A 16,747-nucleotide genomic window follows, 5' to 3' on the forward strand; every position below is an offset into this window, starting at 1 on the left:
GGACGCGGCCGGATGTGGGCGCTCGCTGCCTCCCGCGGGAGGAGCCTTAAAGCGACAGCGCGGCCCCGGCGGCGGCGGGCGGGGAAACTGAGGCACGGGGGTGGGCTGGGTTATGGCCCGGGCACCGCCTCAGGGACGGATGAGGATGGGCCTGAGCGGGGCTGCAGCCTCAGGGACGGACGGTGCTGGACCTGAGCGGGGCTACAGCCTCAGGGACGGACGGTGCTGGACCTGAGCGGGGCTACAGCCTCAGGAATGGACGGTGCTGGGTCTGAGCCCTGTTACAGCCTCAGGAATAGACAATGCTGGGTCTGAGCCGGGTTACAGCCTCAGGGACGGACGGTGCCGGGCCTGAGCCCTGTTACAGCCTCAGGAATAGACAGTGCTGGGTCTGAGCCCTGTTACAGCCTCAGGAATAGACAGTGCTGGGTCTGAGCCCTGTTACAGCCTCAGGGACGGACGGTGCCGGGCCTGAGCCCTGTTACAACCCAGGCACCGCCTCAGGTGATGGCCGAAAAGACTGGTTGGAAATAAAACACCACAAACTGGTGTCTACAGAGCAGGTATTTGTTTATTGCCGTGCTGGAGGCGAGGGGGATTTTCTCCACCTCACTCACTCACTCACTCACCCTTGTCGAGTGCTGTGGTTTATTTATACAGTAAGTATTCCTTGATGTTGCTATGTCATTAAATTAGCTCCAGCACATATGTGATGATGTTATACATAATGTTATCTCGTGGTTATAAATAGTTTTTCTGTAGTGCCTTGCACCTCCCCAAGTTAGGTGTTCTTGGGGGTCTTCTTTGATGAAGGCTCAAGGTCTTCCTCTCATCTGAGCTTCTTAACTTTGTCCTCAGACCATGTGCAGTTATGGTGTTCCTTTGTCTTTCTGGATCTTACTGGTCAAAATTCTTTATTTTGTAGCTAATTTGCTTTAGATTTGCCAGTTTCTTGTTTGTACGTTCTCCTGCTTCCCAGTATAGCTACACTTGTCTGTTTCTGAGATTATTCACCTGGCAAGTTTCTGTTTATTTAAGCTTTAAGTAACTAGCTAACCATAGACTGGCTATTGCATTGTATAGAAAGTTATGATTCAGGTTATATAGATATAGAAAGTTATGATTCAGGTTGTATAAATATAAAAAGTTATGATTCAGGTTATATTGGTGTCCTTTACCTCAAGCTACATAAGCATCTTGTAACTTTGACCCAAGTTATATCAGCATCACCTTTCTCCACCTCCTTGGTTAAGACCTTACAGGAGCGAGGGGTGAAAAAAGCAAATCCCTGTTTGATCTTCAGCTGCTTCTTCAGCTTTGAAGTGCTGCAGACACAGCCTTGGAGCTCATCTGTCTCTGTCTTTGATAATGCCACACAGCTGAAGAGTTTTGTGCTGTAACACCACTCAGGTCACAAAGATGCCAGGGAAACACTTGAAACAACATATCTGCTTGAAACACCTGAGTTTTTAGGGTGCTTTTACACTTGAAGGCTCTGTCATGCTCTTATTTATAATGCAGTCTGATACACAAAGCTTTGTCAATGTTATTTTCCTCATCATTCTGTGGAGCCTCTTTGGTTTTTTTTTTTTAAACCTCTGCAGATTTTGCTGTGACATCCCTGTGAAAGAACTGCCTCCCCATGCCTGCAATCCCACGGGCCAGGGAAGAGGATGGTAAAGGGAAAAGCTCCTTCCTTGTGCCTTTCAGCACCTGGGAAATAATCAACATGCAATCATCTGCCCCTGTGCAAACAGTGCTCACACCTCACCCAGGGAGGGGAAGGAGTTTCACTGCTCCATTCCCAGGGCTGCAGGGAGATGGAAGCCTCTGTTTGCCCAAAAGCAGCCAGTGCAGTGATGGCTCCAAGTTTACAACTCCTATTTAGCAGAGAAACTGCTTTTAAGGAGCATCAGCAAGATTTTTCCTGGGTGGTTTCTAGGAGGGAGGAACAGGAGCTCATGCCCTGAGGTGACTCTTTGAGCTGGAGTGCCCCTGGCTCACTGCCAAGGGAGTGAAAATTCCTCAGAAAAATATTTTGAAAGGTGGTTTTGAAGCCCAAACATGCAAGAGTGTTAGGAGTGGAGAATGAGATAGCAGAGCTAAAACAAACATCTGTGCTGTTTGTACTGCTGATTAATAAGCACCAATTTCACCCTAATAACTCTGAATTGCAGATGGATTGAAGGCCAGGGGAATGCCCTGGAGCAGGGAAACCTCCCAAGGTTTGGGATCCTTTACACCAGATCCTTGGTAAGTGACTGACAGCAGCTAAATTAGTACTAATGAAAAAGTCATTCATAAGGTGAGCTTTGAACCTTGGTAAACCACTGTTAAAACTTTATTGAATTCCATCAAATTTATTAAACTCTTGTCAAATTATTCTTTTCACTCAATAAAACATTGCTGCATTGGTGCATTCTACTCAGCCACAACAGTTTTCTTTTAAAGCAAAGAATAAAATAAAACTCAGCATGGAGATACAAGTTTATTTCTGCACGATCTGTTTTTACAAACTACAACCAGGCATTGTTTGTGCTCTTGCTTCCACATAATTCAGAGCATCTCAATTTTCAAGGGGAAAAAAAAACCCCTTGAAAAAGACAAACTTTTTAGATTCAGAAATTCAAGTTTTTCAGCTTTTAACTTTAAAACCCATGAAGCAACACTAAGATTTAAGTGGAGGTGGTGTGGGTTTCCTTCCCCCATCCCATTTCATCTCTTGACTGGAGAGCTTTACCCTCAAAGCAGTGGCTGATGCAGGGGAGGTTGTGCCTGTCTCACAAAATCCCAGTGCTTTACATCTCAGAGAGACAAAAGGCAGACACAGTTAAATATGGGAAATTTTCCTTTAAAATCCCTTGCTGAAAGTCACCTTCCAGACCCTCCAACAAGGCCTTTATTTCAAGCCATTGAAAGTTCTGGATTTTCAATAATGATTACTAGAACTGAAGAGGGAAATTGTCACTTATCAAAATGACCCTGAAAAAGCAGAGACTGAGTCTTCTTGCTTTACTGTCTAGTACAGCATATGGGGAATATAAACAAGCCTTACAAAGAATTTACACATACATTTTGGGGCTTTTTACATTAATTCAGTCAATTTACAAATAGTCACTTCAGGCAGAGAGTTAAAAGTATCATACAAAACATAAGTAAAACCTCCATCTTATTAAAATGGAGAAATTCTCCATGGCAAAATAAAAATATATATGTATGGATATATATATATATATATACACACACTGGTTTGTCTCTGTATTCCAAATATTAAATACAACACTTTATATTACCTGTTTTGGTTAGCATGAAATGATGAATAATACTAGACAAAAGTCTTTTTTCTCTAGAAAGATTGAGAAAAGTGTAAGTCTGCATCAAAAATAAAAAATAAAATCAGTTGCTTTTAAGAATAAGATACCTGTTTAAAAAAAAAAACAACCCAGAAGTTGTGTTGTTTTCATCAACACAGATGTCTAAAGACTTGATTGTTACAGTTTTAAAAGCAAACTGAAAACCTTTTTCCAGTCCCATAAATTTAAAAAAAATAAAGTTCTGTAAACCAAGTTCATTCATGAAGGGAAAACAGCAGCTGTCACCTCCACCAAAAAAAAAAAAAAGTATTTTGAGACATTTAGAAAGCAACTTGTATGCTTACATGAAATCTTCTAAAACCAGAGCTGATAATAAAAATAAAATAAATAAAATAAAATGTGGCACAAAAGCTCTCTAACTCCATCTTCAAGCTGAAACAGGACAATCAGAGGTGCCAATCCTGACTCTTCCCATTGCCAACAGCCTGGTACTGGCAGGTGATGAGCTGCACCCACTTTCAGCCAGTTAAATCTGCAAGTTAGGCATTGCTTTTAGGACTATCAATCAATTAATTAATCAATTAATTCATCACTCTCATCACTGGAGTCAAAAATGTCACTGAGCCTGAAAGCCTGCTGCTGCTGCTGCCTGGCTGCTGCATTGTCAACACTCCTGTGTTTCCTCTCTTCCTCCTTTAACTTTTCTTCAAGGTCTGGGAGTGTCTTTTCATACAGATAATCAATAATTTCTGTGAGAAAAAAGAAAAAAAAGAGGTTTTAATTGGATCTGTAGAGGAACAGCATCTCAGACAGAAATTCTGCTGTTGTTAAATGCACAAAATCTCTGTATTGTTCTGATCACAGGGGCTGCAGGGAGATCAGGCATAACACAAACATACAAAGAGAAATTAAAATATGCAGTCAAAGCTTTTCAAGCAAAGGTAGTAAAGAGAACAGTTTCATAAGCAATTGCATGAAGAGAACACTGAAAGTTATAAAAAAAATTAGTAAAATAAGCATAAAGTCTAAGATTTTAGCCAATTAGGAAAAAATGGAACCAGAATGTGTATCCTGTGAGATTCAAGCCAAAGCCTTAAGGAGTACATACAAACTGCTGGCATACTGACCAGAAAAAGTCCTTCTTTTCCAGAGGGGGACAAAAGACACTTTTAGCCTATAAAACTTTGATTGAACATAGCCTCTAGGAACATCTCTGCAAAGAGAAGAGTTCAAAGAATTAGTGGTGCAAGGAGCTATCATAAAGCTTAATTGTTACTGAGTTATCCAGTCAAACCCCAGCTTAGATTTAGGTAGAAATGATGGAATTCAAATAATAATTAACCCATAACGTCAAATCATAATTTTTCCCATTAGTTGATGAACAGATACACAACACCCCAGTATTTGGAACATTAAGGGTTTCAGATCTTGGCTTCCTGCTCAATGCTATGCCAGGATATGCAACTGTAATGTTTCATGTTTCCAAACTGAACATTTCCTACAGTTGTAAAGGTATCAGAACTTTGATTCCTCTGCTTTCACTGCCCTTTGTATCCATAAAAAGAAAAGAAGGGAGGTTTACCCAATAGCATTACTGAGCTCATCCCAGTTTACTTCACTGGCATCCTCTGCTTTTGTTTGATACAACCTGTGAATGTGAGACAGAAGCAGTTTACAAGCAGAACTCAAGACATCATTCAGTGCTCCCAGCTCCCCCAGTCAAAAATTACAGGACATTTTGTCCACAGAATGAATGATTACAAAACATGTAATCATCAAGCTGCAAGCAGGCTGTTCTCACCCTGCCAACTTTTATAAGCACAGCTCAAACAGTGGGAGATAAAAAACATCCCAGTGCTCAGCACTGTACCTTTTAATAAGGGTGATCTTGGTCCTTAATCCATTGGTCCCTCTGTACAACTTCTGCCCTCTGGTCAATTTTCTTGTTAAAACTGAATTCCTTTGAAACACACAAAAACAAGTTTCTATCATTTCAAGAAATTCCAAGCATAAAGATGCTGCTGCTGTCACAGAGAGGCAATGTTCTGCCAAGTGACAGGAGGGATTGAAGGGACACAGTCACCAATAGAAATAATAAAATGGTCTTATTTTACTATGAATATTAAGGTAACAAAAAAGTAAAATGATACATTCAATAAAACTATACACTTAGCTTTAACAAAAAGCAAAAATAAGAGTGCACTAATCATTACTATATGAGAGAAAGGATAGTGATTGAGAAAGATACATCACCAATTACTTCAATATTTTACCATCATCCAGATCCTGTCACTGGGCAGCCCCATTTCACAGGCAGGGCCTGGAGAATCCTTCCCAGCAACTGGAAAATCCTCCACAGTGTGTCCAGCCCTAGGTGAGGTCTCCAAATTCACCCCAAAAGTGGGTCCAGCTTTTATGGGCCCCAGCTCAGCAAGTCAAAGTGACTTGATTGTATTTTTAGCACAGAACACCTGGATGTGATGGCACACTTCCCAACCAGCAGGGGCCCAGGCCTTGGCTGGGAGAGTTTCCCCTAAAATACCTACAAAGAAACTATTCCTGTCAGTTGGGAAAGTCTCTCAAAATGATACATTTCTTGCAGATAACTACACAAGGTTATGTGAAAGTGTCTGAAGCAGCTGGTTTGGTGTTAAAAAGCTGGCACAAGAGTCTCAATCATCTATTTTTGGCTAAATAAATCTGCTGGTGTTAGTCACAATGCCCAGGGTTCAGCATGTAAGTCAGCTCTGTTGCTCAGGCCTGTCACATCAGGCAGAAATCAGGCTTTGCTATCACAGCAAACAGAACTTGCTGCAGCTAGCAAGGAGTTATTTCTCTCAGATTCATCTGCAATGCCTCTTCTCTGCTCTGAAATCTCTTACCTGTCCTACCAAAGGATCATCATGGTACAAAACACAGGATTTGCAGAATAAACACACCCCAGTACAGATTTTACCATCCCAGTTTAGCCAAGCTCTCACCATTTCTGTTTGCATTGTCTCCAGTATCGACTTCCCACTCTGGCTTCAATCTCAGTCCATGGCAGTGCCTGGTACAGCTGCTCACGCTCAATCCACAGGTCTGAGTCTGGCTGCTCCAGGGAGGAAAGAGAATTTGCATTTTCTGCTGCCAGTTTTCTCCTCAGCACATCCTTCACTGCACTCATTAACTTCTGGGTCTCTTCCTCTGTCCACGGACCATAGTTAATAGCTACAATTGAAAAGCCACCAGGTTAAAGCATAATTTATCACAAATGATTAAGGAAAAAAAGGCAAAAGAAAAAATGTTTCACTTTGCATGACTTTTATTTATGGTACCAACTTCTTAACACATGTCCTAGAAACACTTCTGCATACCAAGCTTGAGAGTTCAGCCCAAACACTAAAGAACAGTTTGATCTCCAGTTGTTCTTTTTAAACCTGGCTGCCAAATTCCTTCTGCCCTCCCCATAAAATCCTCTTTTTTAGATGTCAGTTCTGTTAATGAAGAGTTGTGTTTGTTCCACATTTTCCCCATTTTCTTTCAGAGATCTTTCTTATCCATTCTACATGAAAATACAGTCAGTGGTGTGAAGAAGAGGACCATCACTACAAATCAATTAATTAATTAAAGACCCCACACTTGAAGGGCTTTTAGGGTACCTACATTGTACAGTTCAAATAACATTACACAAAATGAATTTTCTTAAAATTCCATACCTGACTTGATTTCAGAGAATTTCATAGCAACTGAGAGGTTGGAACGGGACATCAACTCAGAAATCTTCTTCCAATCATTGCCATGCAGAGCTTGATACTTCTTTAATTTTTCTTTTTCTTCTTTAGTATACCTAGTTGAGGAAATGGGAACAGCTTCAAATCATTTCAATCTCTTAAAGAGCTGTAACACCTGCAGGTGATCAGTGTTAATCATCAAGTCACATTTTAGAACAGAGGAATCAGTAAGGGAAAATGAGTTATCAATTAAGTGACAGTAACTGGCACAAATGGGAGAGAGGATTTTCATTTGAATCCATTTTTAATTTACAAATAATCAACACAGACCGATATTAGCATTCAGAAACACTTTTTAAGTATTCCCTTACCTTCCTTTATAATTATTTGGGTCAAATATCTTCCTTGCTCGATAATAAATCAGCCTCCAGGGCCGGGGAATGCCCTCAGCTGGAAGGGAAAGGATCATTTTTAACAAACATTTCTAACAGTGGTGAGGCCACAATGAAACAAACCCCAAAACCCAACACCACACATTTTCATGGCCATGCTGCCAACCACAGATTCTTTCCACTCAGCAGCTACAAACTGCATGGGCTGGCTGTGCATTTGATCCAGGTGTGATTAAATTTAACTGGCATGATGCTGAACACTGCCTTAAAGAGAGACATGAGACCAGGCAGGAGCTGAGCAGACCCTGGGTGTCACAGACTGTCCCAAATGGGAAAAGCAAGCACTGGGGGCAGCAGCAAAAACCAAATGAAGATCCCCAGAGACCCATCCCTGGGAACACACCACCACCTTGGGCAGCAGTGCCCAGCACAGGGGACTGCAAGGCACAGAAATGATGAGACTTTCTGCCAAATCTTCCCAGCCCAGGAGCAAACTCCCAGCCTGGAATGAAAGTCAGCATCAGGGAAATGGGCCAATGCAGAGGGAAGGACTGTGTGTCTGAAATAACCACAGAGGAACAAAGCTGTAGTTTGATCTCAGCATCCTGATCCATGACAGGCTGCCCTTGACTCTGCCTTGCCACCAAACACACAGAATAAAGCTCCTAGGGCACTGAGGAGCTCCCCAGCTCTTGGAAAACTGGCATGGCTCAGTTTTCTCCACCCCCCTCAATCCTGCACCTGCCCCCTATCTATTGGTGACAGTTTCAGACAGGACTTAATCACTCACAGCTGCCATTAGTAACCTTAATTATAGTTTAGCAAATAATGCACTTAAAGCCATAAAGCCCAAATGCAAGTCTGGAAGTCTTTACTGGTCTTCACCACATTTTATCTCTAAACTCTTCCTATCTGAGACCAGATAATAAGAACAGTGGACTGTGCAGATTATCAACTACACCATGTCAGCAGCTTCTTTTCTCACCAAATTTAGCAACATCAGTGCTTTTAACAAAAATTATTTTACAGAACATACCATGATATCACCAGCTTGTAGAATGCAACATTCAGCTGTCTGAAAAACTTAAATACTCACAGATTTTCTCACAAAAGTGATGTTCTGTTTTCAGGCGATGGATGGTGTCTTTATCACTTGGATACCTCGAGGTAAACAAAAGTTTTTCAGCACTGTCTATTCCAGTAAGTGCTAAGAACTCTTCAACATTTTTCCTGATTTGTTTATTTTCCTTCTGGGTAAATCTGCCAAACTTGACAGCCATACCTAAAATATAGAAAAGGTTTAAAAAAAAAAACAAGTCAAACCTCAAGTACCATCTCTTACCCATTTCAGGTATCAACAAATTCAGAGGGGAAAAGAGAAAACTGAAAGAGACAAAAACACCTAGGAATCAGCAATTAACACACAAGTTTGGACTGAAATTTGCCAATGTGGAAGCAGATGCTACAAAACAGAGAAACAGAAAATCTGTCAATGGAATGAAGTGAACCAGACTGTGGGTGCAACAGACATGGCACTGTTCAAACATTGTCACAGCTGCACAGTCCTTCCTCACTGCAAGAGGATTTCAGAGAGCTCACCCTGCTTTTTAAACTCCTTAAACCTCATTAGGTCTCTTCCAGCCATTTTCTTGATTGAACTGTCTGATATATTCTTCACATGAGGAATAAACTCTTCCAGTTCTTGCCTTGCAGCATCCAAATCCATAAATAAACTCGTGCCAGAGTCCAGGCCTTCCTCACAATCCACACTGACCTCATCATCATAGGCTGCCAGCTCAGCAAAGGAATCGTTCTGGTGCTTTTCATGTGAGGCCAAGGCATTTGGTGTCCTGATATTAAAAAAAAAGACAAAAAAAACCACAAAATAAAATACACCACTAGAACTCCAAGCCAGAGATGTTGTCAACATCTCTACCATTAAAAGAATGAACATATTAATTAATTACAGAACAAAAAATACTTCACACATCCACTGCCTTGCATTTCTAACCTTTTAACATAATAATTGTAATTTATTTCCAAATTTCTGTACTTACAATAATCAAGGAGCTTTCTGAAGTTCTGAAAATCCACAAAACTCTCACACATGGGCATACTGAAGAAATAATGCCTCTTGCTAGCACTGGCCCACAGATTTTTTCCATCTGTCTCTTACTAGTGCTCCTGTTTTGTTTTCTAGACACTGCAAAGGCATCAAGAACTACTTACATGAGCATTTATTTGCAGAGAACATTCAGTTGTTTAGCTGACCTTACTTGGTGCACATAGTCACTATAAATATCAATTTTAACAAACTAAATCCTTTTCTTTTCCCCCCACTAAATGGGGATTGTTTGTAGGTAAGTTATTTGTATACCTATGGTTTTAAAAGAGGAAAGAGCCTACAATGAAGTGTTCTTAAAAATTGTTGTTGGACCTCCACAAGCAAACTGAGGTTTTAAAGTTGGTCTCCAACATCACAAATGCTGTGTAAATTCAAAGTTTTTCTCTAAAACACACACAAAACAGAATGATGAAAAACCTGGAGGGCAGATAACAAAAGGAAGGAAAAAACCCCACAAAGAAAAGCTGAACTCACATCACATCAGAGTCTGAAGAGCTGTCGTCCATGACATAAGCACTGCTCTTGTAGGGCTGTTTAGCAGGTGCTGGAGCCCTCTCAGCTGGCCCAGCTGCTTTACTGGGGGTGGAGAAGCCTGCAGGGAGCTCCATGGAGCCCTCAGTGATGGCAGAGGCAGCATCAGAGCCTCCATCCTCCCCTGCAGGGCAAGGCCACCCCCCGTGCTGCCCTGGGGGTGACAGCGGTGCCTCAGCTGCTCCCTCTGTGTCCCCCTGGCCCTCTCTCCTCTTCTTCCTCTTCTTTTTGGGTTTCTCTTTGTGGGCCTTGCTGTGCTCCTCACAGGGAGGCAGCTCACACAGCTCATCATCCTCTCCAGGATGCTTCTCTTTCCTTTTCTTCTTGAGCTTTTTAAAATAAACATAATCAGCAGCCCCCTGCTGGCAGTCCTGATCCACAGAGACACAGCTGACATCGCTGAGCTCGTGGCTGCTGTCCTTCCTCTTCCTCTTCTTCCTCGGGGAAGCAGCTGCTCCAGTGCCATTGCTGATCTCGTGTTCCACCTTCCCAAAGTATTTATCCAGCAGAGTCTGCTGCTTCCCACTCTTTTTTTTCAGTTTTTTCTTCTTTTCCCTGCCCTCCCCAGCCTGTGCTGCTGTATCTTCAAAGAGCACTAGGGAAGCCTGGCCAGGCTCTCCATCTTCCACACTTTCAGCATTTTCGTGGTTGTTGCTGGACTCAATTGGTTTCCTCTTCTTTTTCTTCTTCTTGACAGAATCCTGGACTTGAAAATCACCTGCATGTGCTCCGTCTTTCATTTTTTTTCTCTAAAGTAAAAGAGAGGAGTTTTAGTGGAGTGTTGTCATTTATACACTGGTTTTATTTAAAACAAAACACCCCAAAAAAAAAAAACCCAAAAAAAGCACAAAACCCACCCAAAACCTTAACAACTAAAACCTCCATTTTATCTTAGACTCTTACTTTTCAATCCAGTTAGTTTTGTAAAGTGCCTAGGAAAAGCTGGTGCCTTCTTTGCCAAACAGATGAGCATCACAGCTGTCCCCAGCCTTCAAAGTGCTTTCCTACAACAAGAAACGCTTTTAATAAATTCAATAAATATTAGCTTAAATTTTGAATAGCTGAGCAAGGTCGGACTAGTATGTTCAGCTTTCAGCACCGAAACAGCACCAAGCTAAATGCAACAAAGAAACACGAGACTGATCAGCACTAAACCCCAAATTCTCTGATGAGGAGTGTCTGAGGGGCCGAGCTCAGCCCTGCCGGGAGGATTCGGGCACACAGAGCGGACAGGAAACATTTTGAGCACATTTTCTACACCCAGCACGCACAAAACACTCACCGCGCAACACCCCGGGGCACGTCTGAAACACGTGCCCTTGAATTTCGCATTGCCAGGGCAGCTCGCACCGCCGGCCGGTCCCGGCCATCCCCTCCCCGCCAGCGAGGGGAACGCGCGGCACCGAAAGCTCCGCGGGGCTCAAAGCACAGCTCGGCCCGAGGCCCAGACACCGAGAAACCCCGGCTGAGCGCGGCCGGGCCGGACCCCGCCGCTCCGGGGCTACCGAGGGAGGCTCCCCGCGCTCCCCCCGCGCTCCCCCAGCGCTCCCCCAGCGCTCCCGGCAGCCCCGGGCTGTGAGGAGCCCGCGATCCCCCCCGGCCCCGCCGCCCCTTTAGCGCTCCCGGTGCCGCCGGGCCTCCCGTTACCTCCACGCGGTGTGCGCCCGCGCCGCCGGCACCCCGCGCCCCGCGCCCGGCCCATCCGTTCCGCCGGCGGAAGCGGCCCCAGCCGGAGCCATTAGAGCGGCGCACCGCTTGTTGCCTGGAGACGGACGCCGCCGCGCGAGCCGCGAGTTCGGTGGGAGAACCCCCGGCACCGGCAGCGACACCGGCACCGGGCCGTGCAGAGAGCCCGGGATCGGCACCGACACCGGCACCGGGCCGTGCAGAGAGCCCGGGATCGGCACCGACACCGGCAGCGACACCGGCACCGGGCCGTGCAGAGAGCCCGGGATCGGCACCGACAGCGGCACCGGGCCGTGCAGAGAGCCCGGGATCGGCACCGACACCGGCAGCGACACCGGCACCAGGCCGTGCAGAGAGCCCGGGATCGGCACCGACACCGGGCCGTGCAGAGACCCCGGGATCGGGATCAGCACCGGCACCGCCGAGACAACACCGGCACCGGCACCGGCCGTGCAGAGAGCCCCGAATCGGGATCGGCACCGGCACTGGGCCGTGCAGAAAGCCCCGGGATCGGGATCGGCACCGGCACGGCCGAAACAGCCCCAGCACCGGCACCGGGACAGCCGAGACTCCCCCTCGACGCCCGGATCGGGACCGGGGCCGCCCAGAGCCGCCCGGGCCGGTAGCGCCATGGCGGGCGGCAGAGCGGGGCCCCGGCGGCAGCCCATGAGCTTGGCCGAGGCGGGCCCGGGCACGGAGAACGAGCGGCTGGGGCTGGTCCGGCTCAGCATGCTGCGGAACCCGCTCATCATCAAGGTGAGCCCCGCCACCCCCGCGATCCCTGTCCCCACCCCATCCCCATGGCCGCCTCCCATCCCACAGCCCCCGGGGAGGGTGAGGGATCACGGTCACCCCGGGCAGCTCCACAGCAGAAAAGCTCCCCCTTAAAGCCGTTAAATCAGTTTTTTCCACCCCATACTGGTTTATATAACAAGGAAATTGTGTTTCCCCGCTGCTCCTTAATGAGCGCTCTGCAGCCGGTGATGGGCACAGAGCGGGATGGGCTCTCCCTGCCAGGGTTTTCCCGAGTCCCAAGGTCTGGGAAGCACTCGGGGACAGGGACTGAGATGTCACTGGGGCTGCTCTTCATCCCCAGATACAGCAGAGGGGTCCTGGGGTTTGTGTCACACAAACTGCACCCACCTAAATCACACTGCCCTTGGAAGGGGAGCCCAGGGCGGTTTGGAGGAGTGCCTGGCACTCAGCACCCTGCTCTGGGACACAAGGTGCTGATGGGTCACAGGCTGGACTCGATGATTTTGGGGGTCTTTTCCACCCTAAGTGAATCTGTGGTTCTGTAATTCGCATTTTTAGACCTGCTCTGGAGGTTCTGCTCTGTAGGAGCATCAGGGGGTAGGATGGTAGGGACGGACGGAGATGAGAGATCTCTGAAGCCAGGTTGTGGAAATTGGGGTTTATTGCAAAGGGCCTGGGTGCAGAGACCTGCTGGGAGCTGCCAGCCACAGCTGGAGCAGGACTGAGAGAAGAGAGGGGTAGAGAGTGTGAGAGAGAAAGGGAGTAAAAAAGGTAAAGGGTAAGAGAGCGAGGTTCCCATTACAATCCAATGAATCTTCTTCTGTGTTGAACATTCTGATTCTCACTAACCAATCTAGTACAATGCACAAATCCTATAGCATTTACATACAGCCTGTAAGAATCATTAAATTACCGTACTGTCTTACATTTTAAACCCTACAAACTCCTCTTTGGGCCCCTTCTGCCAAGCTGCAGGGTCTGCTCTGACCCTTGGGCCTGTCTGCAAGCAGAGGGTGTTGTTCCATCAAAAGGGGATCACCTTCAGCTGGCCATGCCATTGTTTCCCATTTGTTCAGTAACTGAGGTATCTCAAAGCTTGCCTTCACTTCAATCTCGCTTATATTCTCAAAATCTTTTGCCAGGCAATCATATTTATAAGGCTTTCCTGTTTCATCTTCCCCAGCACTCTCCCTTCCCAAACTCGCGGCACGTCTCATTTCGTTATTCCCACTGCCATCCGAGCTGGGCGTGCGGCTCACAAAGCTTTAATCATTTCACGGCTCCCAAAGCTTTAATCATTTCACTTTGGTTAATCATTTCCCTTTGGTTAATCATTTCCCTTCGCTTCGGTTCGTGCCCCTCGCTCCCCGGCCGGGCCGGGCTGTCCCGGCAGCCGCTGCAGTGCCGCTCTGGGCCGCTGGGTGGCGCTCGCGGAACGGCAGCGAGCGAGGCCCGAGCCCGCCCGCGCTCCCTCACGGGCCCCGAGCGCTCCCCGAGCCCTTCCCGGCCGCAATTCCGCCTCCCAAACCTCGCTTCTCCGCATAAACCCTGCCTTTCCAGCCCGAGATCGGCCCTCCGGAATCGCGTCTGGCACCGGCAGGCTTGGGAGTTGGTAAAATTCGAGAATTTGGAGTGTCGCTAGAAATGTGAGGCTTTGCAGTGTTTAATTGTTTTATAACTCTAAAAATCTATTGGGGGGATTTTGTCAGGCATAGGAAAAAAAAGCAGGTTGTACGTCAGAACTCGCTTGTTCAAATCCACACCTTCTGCTTTCTTCCTTTCCTCTGGATCCCCGAAGTTTGATGGGAAGAACTCTTGCAGAGCATCCTGGCACTGGGAGTTCTGAGCAATTTTAAATGAATGTTTTAATAAATTAAGAGACAATCTGGATTTCTGCAATCTGGTGGAACTAAACTTGGAGCAAGTTTTAGGAGGAAAAGGTGGTGTTCAATTTCAGTATTCTGGATGATTTCTGTTTTCTCAAGGCTTCCTTGCAGGAGGGTTTGTGCTGGTAGGGATGCGAGGAGATTTGCATCCACCTGGTGCAATCCTGAGCATGGAGTAAGCAGGGTGAGAACAGGGACACTTTGACTCTTGGAACCAGCAGAAATTGCACTTCAGGCTGTGTTCTGCTGAGGTTTGTGCAGCAAACTTCTGCCACCCGCACTGCCCTTCCTCCTCCTCCTCCTCCTCCTCCTGCTTCTCCCAGCAATCACAAACATCTCTTGGAATCTCCTCCTCCCCAGGACAGCCCTGGGGACTCTGGAGAGGGTGGCCAGCAGGTGCCAGCCCTGAAGGACACAGAGAAGGTTTAGGAGAAAAGGACAGAAGGTTTGGAGCCAAGTGCAGCTTGCAGGAGTGCTGCTGGCAGCCAAGGGAGGGCATGAGGAGCACACAGCTCCAGCAGCTGCCAGGGAGGGTCTCTGGGCAGCAAATGCACAAAAACCTGAGGCCAGTGGAGATGGATGGGACACTTAGTCCCTGATCCTCCTCCAGATAGCACTTGGACCCCAAAACACTATTGCAAGTGTGACAAATCTACTCTGCAGCAGCCAAAGGACATCCTTCTTTCTCTCTGAGTTATTTTATGTATGTTCTGATTATGGTATCACATATCCAAGCAAGATCCCTGCCCAGGCTGAGCCTCCTGCCTCACTCTGCACAGCCCCAGCTTCCCCACAGGATCTGTCCACACAATCTTATGTGTGGACATATAAAATCATCATCTTCTCACATAAACATTTCTAGGGATGAATGCTCTGTTTCTCTGCTAGAATGTACGTTGTGTTTTAATTAATCAAGGAGTTAATTTAGTTATCAGTACGTATTTGCTGGCAGCATAAAACTGAGGAGAGCGTTTTATCTACTGATGCCAGTAAAAATCTGAGCAAAGCATTTTTGGTCTGTTTTCACCAGTAAAAGACTTAGCCAAGCACTTTTCCAGTACAAACTTACTGAAAACTCCTGTGTTACAAAAATAAACCAGCTCTGGGCAGGAAATAGGAGTTTACCACACTTAACCCTGGAAAGATCAACACAGACTTCAGAAATAGTGACCCACGGCAGTTTGATTACATTTAGATTAATGTCTTCTGTATAATTAAGTTCAAGATATCACTGACAAAGTCATTGTCACCAGCAAGGAGTTGGATTTACCTTCCTTAATGTGTGAAGGTAAACGGGAAATTCAGCCCCAAAGCATCCCCTTACCTGTGCAGGTGGAGCCAGGGGCCACGCCGAGAGCAGGAACTGCTCTCCAGGAAAAACCCTGGGAAACATCTGGCTCATCTTCAGAGCCCCTGCTGCTGCTCCCAACATGGAAAAGTTGTTCCCAAAGTGGCCGTTCTGAGGAGGAAGAGGAGGAGGAGGATGGTGCTGGTGCTCTGCTGGCCAGGAAAGGCTGGCACCAGGTCCCAGTGCCGGCTGCAGGAGCAGCAGATTTAACAAACAACCGCTGGAATGTGCAGTGTTTATTTTACAAGCTTGTTATTTACATGACAACTGATGCCAGGCTGTCTTTATTGGTCTGAATGCCAGGGCATTTAGGGTTCATTTTCCTAAGCTTTCCTCTACAGCCCCGAGGGCTGGAAATTTTTCTTTTTTTTTTTTTCCAAATGAGATTGAACAGAAGCCACAGGATTCAGGCAATAAAATTTCAGCAGTTACGATCTCCAGAGGAGGAATATAAGATCAAAAAAGCTCCAAAAACCACAGGAACTGACACACTGATAGCCTTGGCTTTGGAATTGCCAGCGAATTATCCAGGCCAGGAGAGGGAAATGCACTTTTTGGTGAGTGAAGGGGATGAACAGAAAAGCTTTTCCTGGGCTCACCCAGGGATAGCAGCTCCCTATTACTGAAGGAACTCCACTCCCTGTGTGGGTACCAAGTAAAGGCAGAAATCACCCACCACGTTTTTCTTTTTCCTTTCATGCCTATTGGAGCTCACAATGAAGTATTTCTGAGCTGTCTGACTGTCACAGAGCAGGGCACTGCTGACAGTTGTTGCAAAATCATCTTGATTTCTGGAAAGATCCATAGGATGGGCACTACAAAAGGAAGTGGGGCCATTTTGTCAAACTAAAATTGTGTCACATAGTGAAAAAAGAAAAGAAAATTGTAATTAAGCAGGAGACAAAGCTGGACAAGTGCATGGTGTGAAAAAGAATTTACAACTTTGAGCTGTAAACTGCATCATCACAAACTTCTCTTGGAATAGAAATTACTGAC

General features: G+C 46.1%; 2 protein-coding genes across 3 annotated transcripts in view; one reads left to right on the top strand and one right to left on the bottom strand.

Moving 5' to 3' along the window:
- Positions 1-2,469: 2,469 nt before the first annotated feature.
- On the bottom strand, positions 2,470-11,774 carry TTF1 (transcription termination factor 1). 2 transcript variants are annotated; one of them, XM_058038351.1, is made up of 12 exons: positions 11,723-11,774; positions 10,979-11,079; positions 10,019-10,824; positions 9,019-9,269; positions 8,516-8,701; positions 7,399-7,477; positions 7,013-7,143; positions 6,296-6,524; positions 5,185-5,274; positions 4,897-4,962; positions 4,442-4,527; positions 2,470-4,063 (listed from the first exon to the last, which is right to left on the bottom strand). In XM_058038351.1, the coding sequence occupies exons 3-12, from the start codon at positions 10,813-10,815 to the stop codon at positions 3,888-3,890; spliced, it is 2,091 nt and encodes a 696-aa protein (XP_057894334.1). In that variant the 5' UTR covers positions 10,816-10,824; positions 10,979-11,079; positions 11,723-11,774; the 3' UTR covers positions 2,470-3,887. The 2 variants fall into 2 exon arrangements, with proteins under 2 accessions (XP_057894334.1, XP_057894335.1); XM_058038352.1 differs by lacking the exon at positions 11,723-11,774 and adding an exon at positions 11,358-11,529.
- Positions 11,775-12,322: 548 nt separating this feature from the next.
- The window catches only part of CFAP77 (cilia and flagella associated protein 77), a 59,175-nt gene continuing 54,750 nt past the window's right edge, over positions 12,323-16,747 (top strand). The window contains exon 1 of the mRNA XM_058038357.1: positions 12,323-12,517. Coding sequence (XP_057894340.1) covers positions 12,392-12,517 — 126 coding nt within the window. The 5' untranslated portion in view covers positions 12,323-12,391. The remainder of the gene's footprint in view (positions 12,518-16,747) is intronic.

The sequence above is a fragment of the Melospiza georgiana genome, chromosome 20 (assembly GCF_028018845.1).
Source record: "Melospiza georgiana isolate bMelGeo1 chromosome 20, bMelGeo1.pri, whole genome shotgun sequence".
Taxonomy (NCBI): domain Eukaryota; kingdom Metazoa; phylum Chordata; class Aves; order Passeriformes; family Passerellidae; genus Melospiza; species Melospiza georgiana.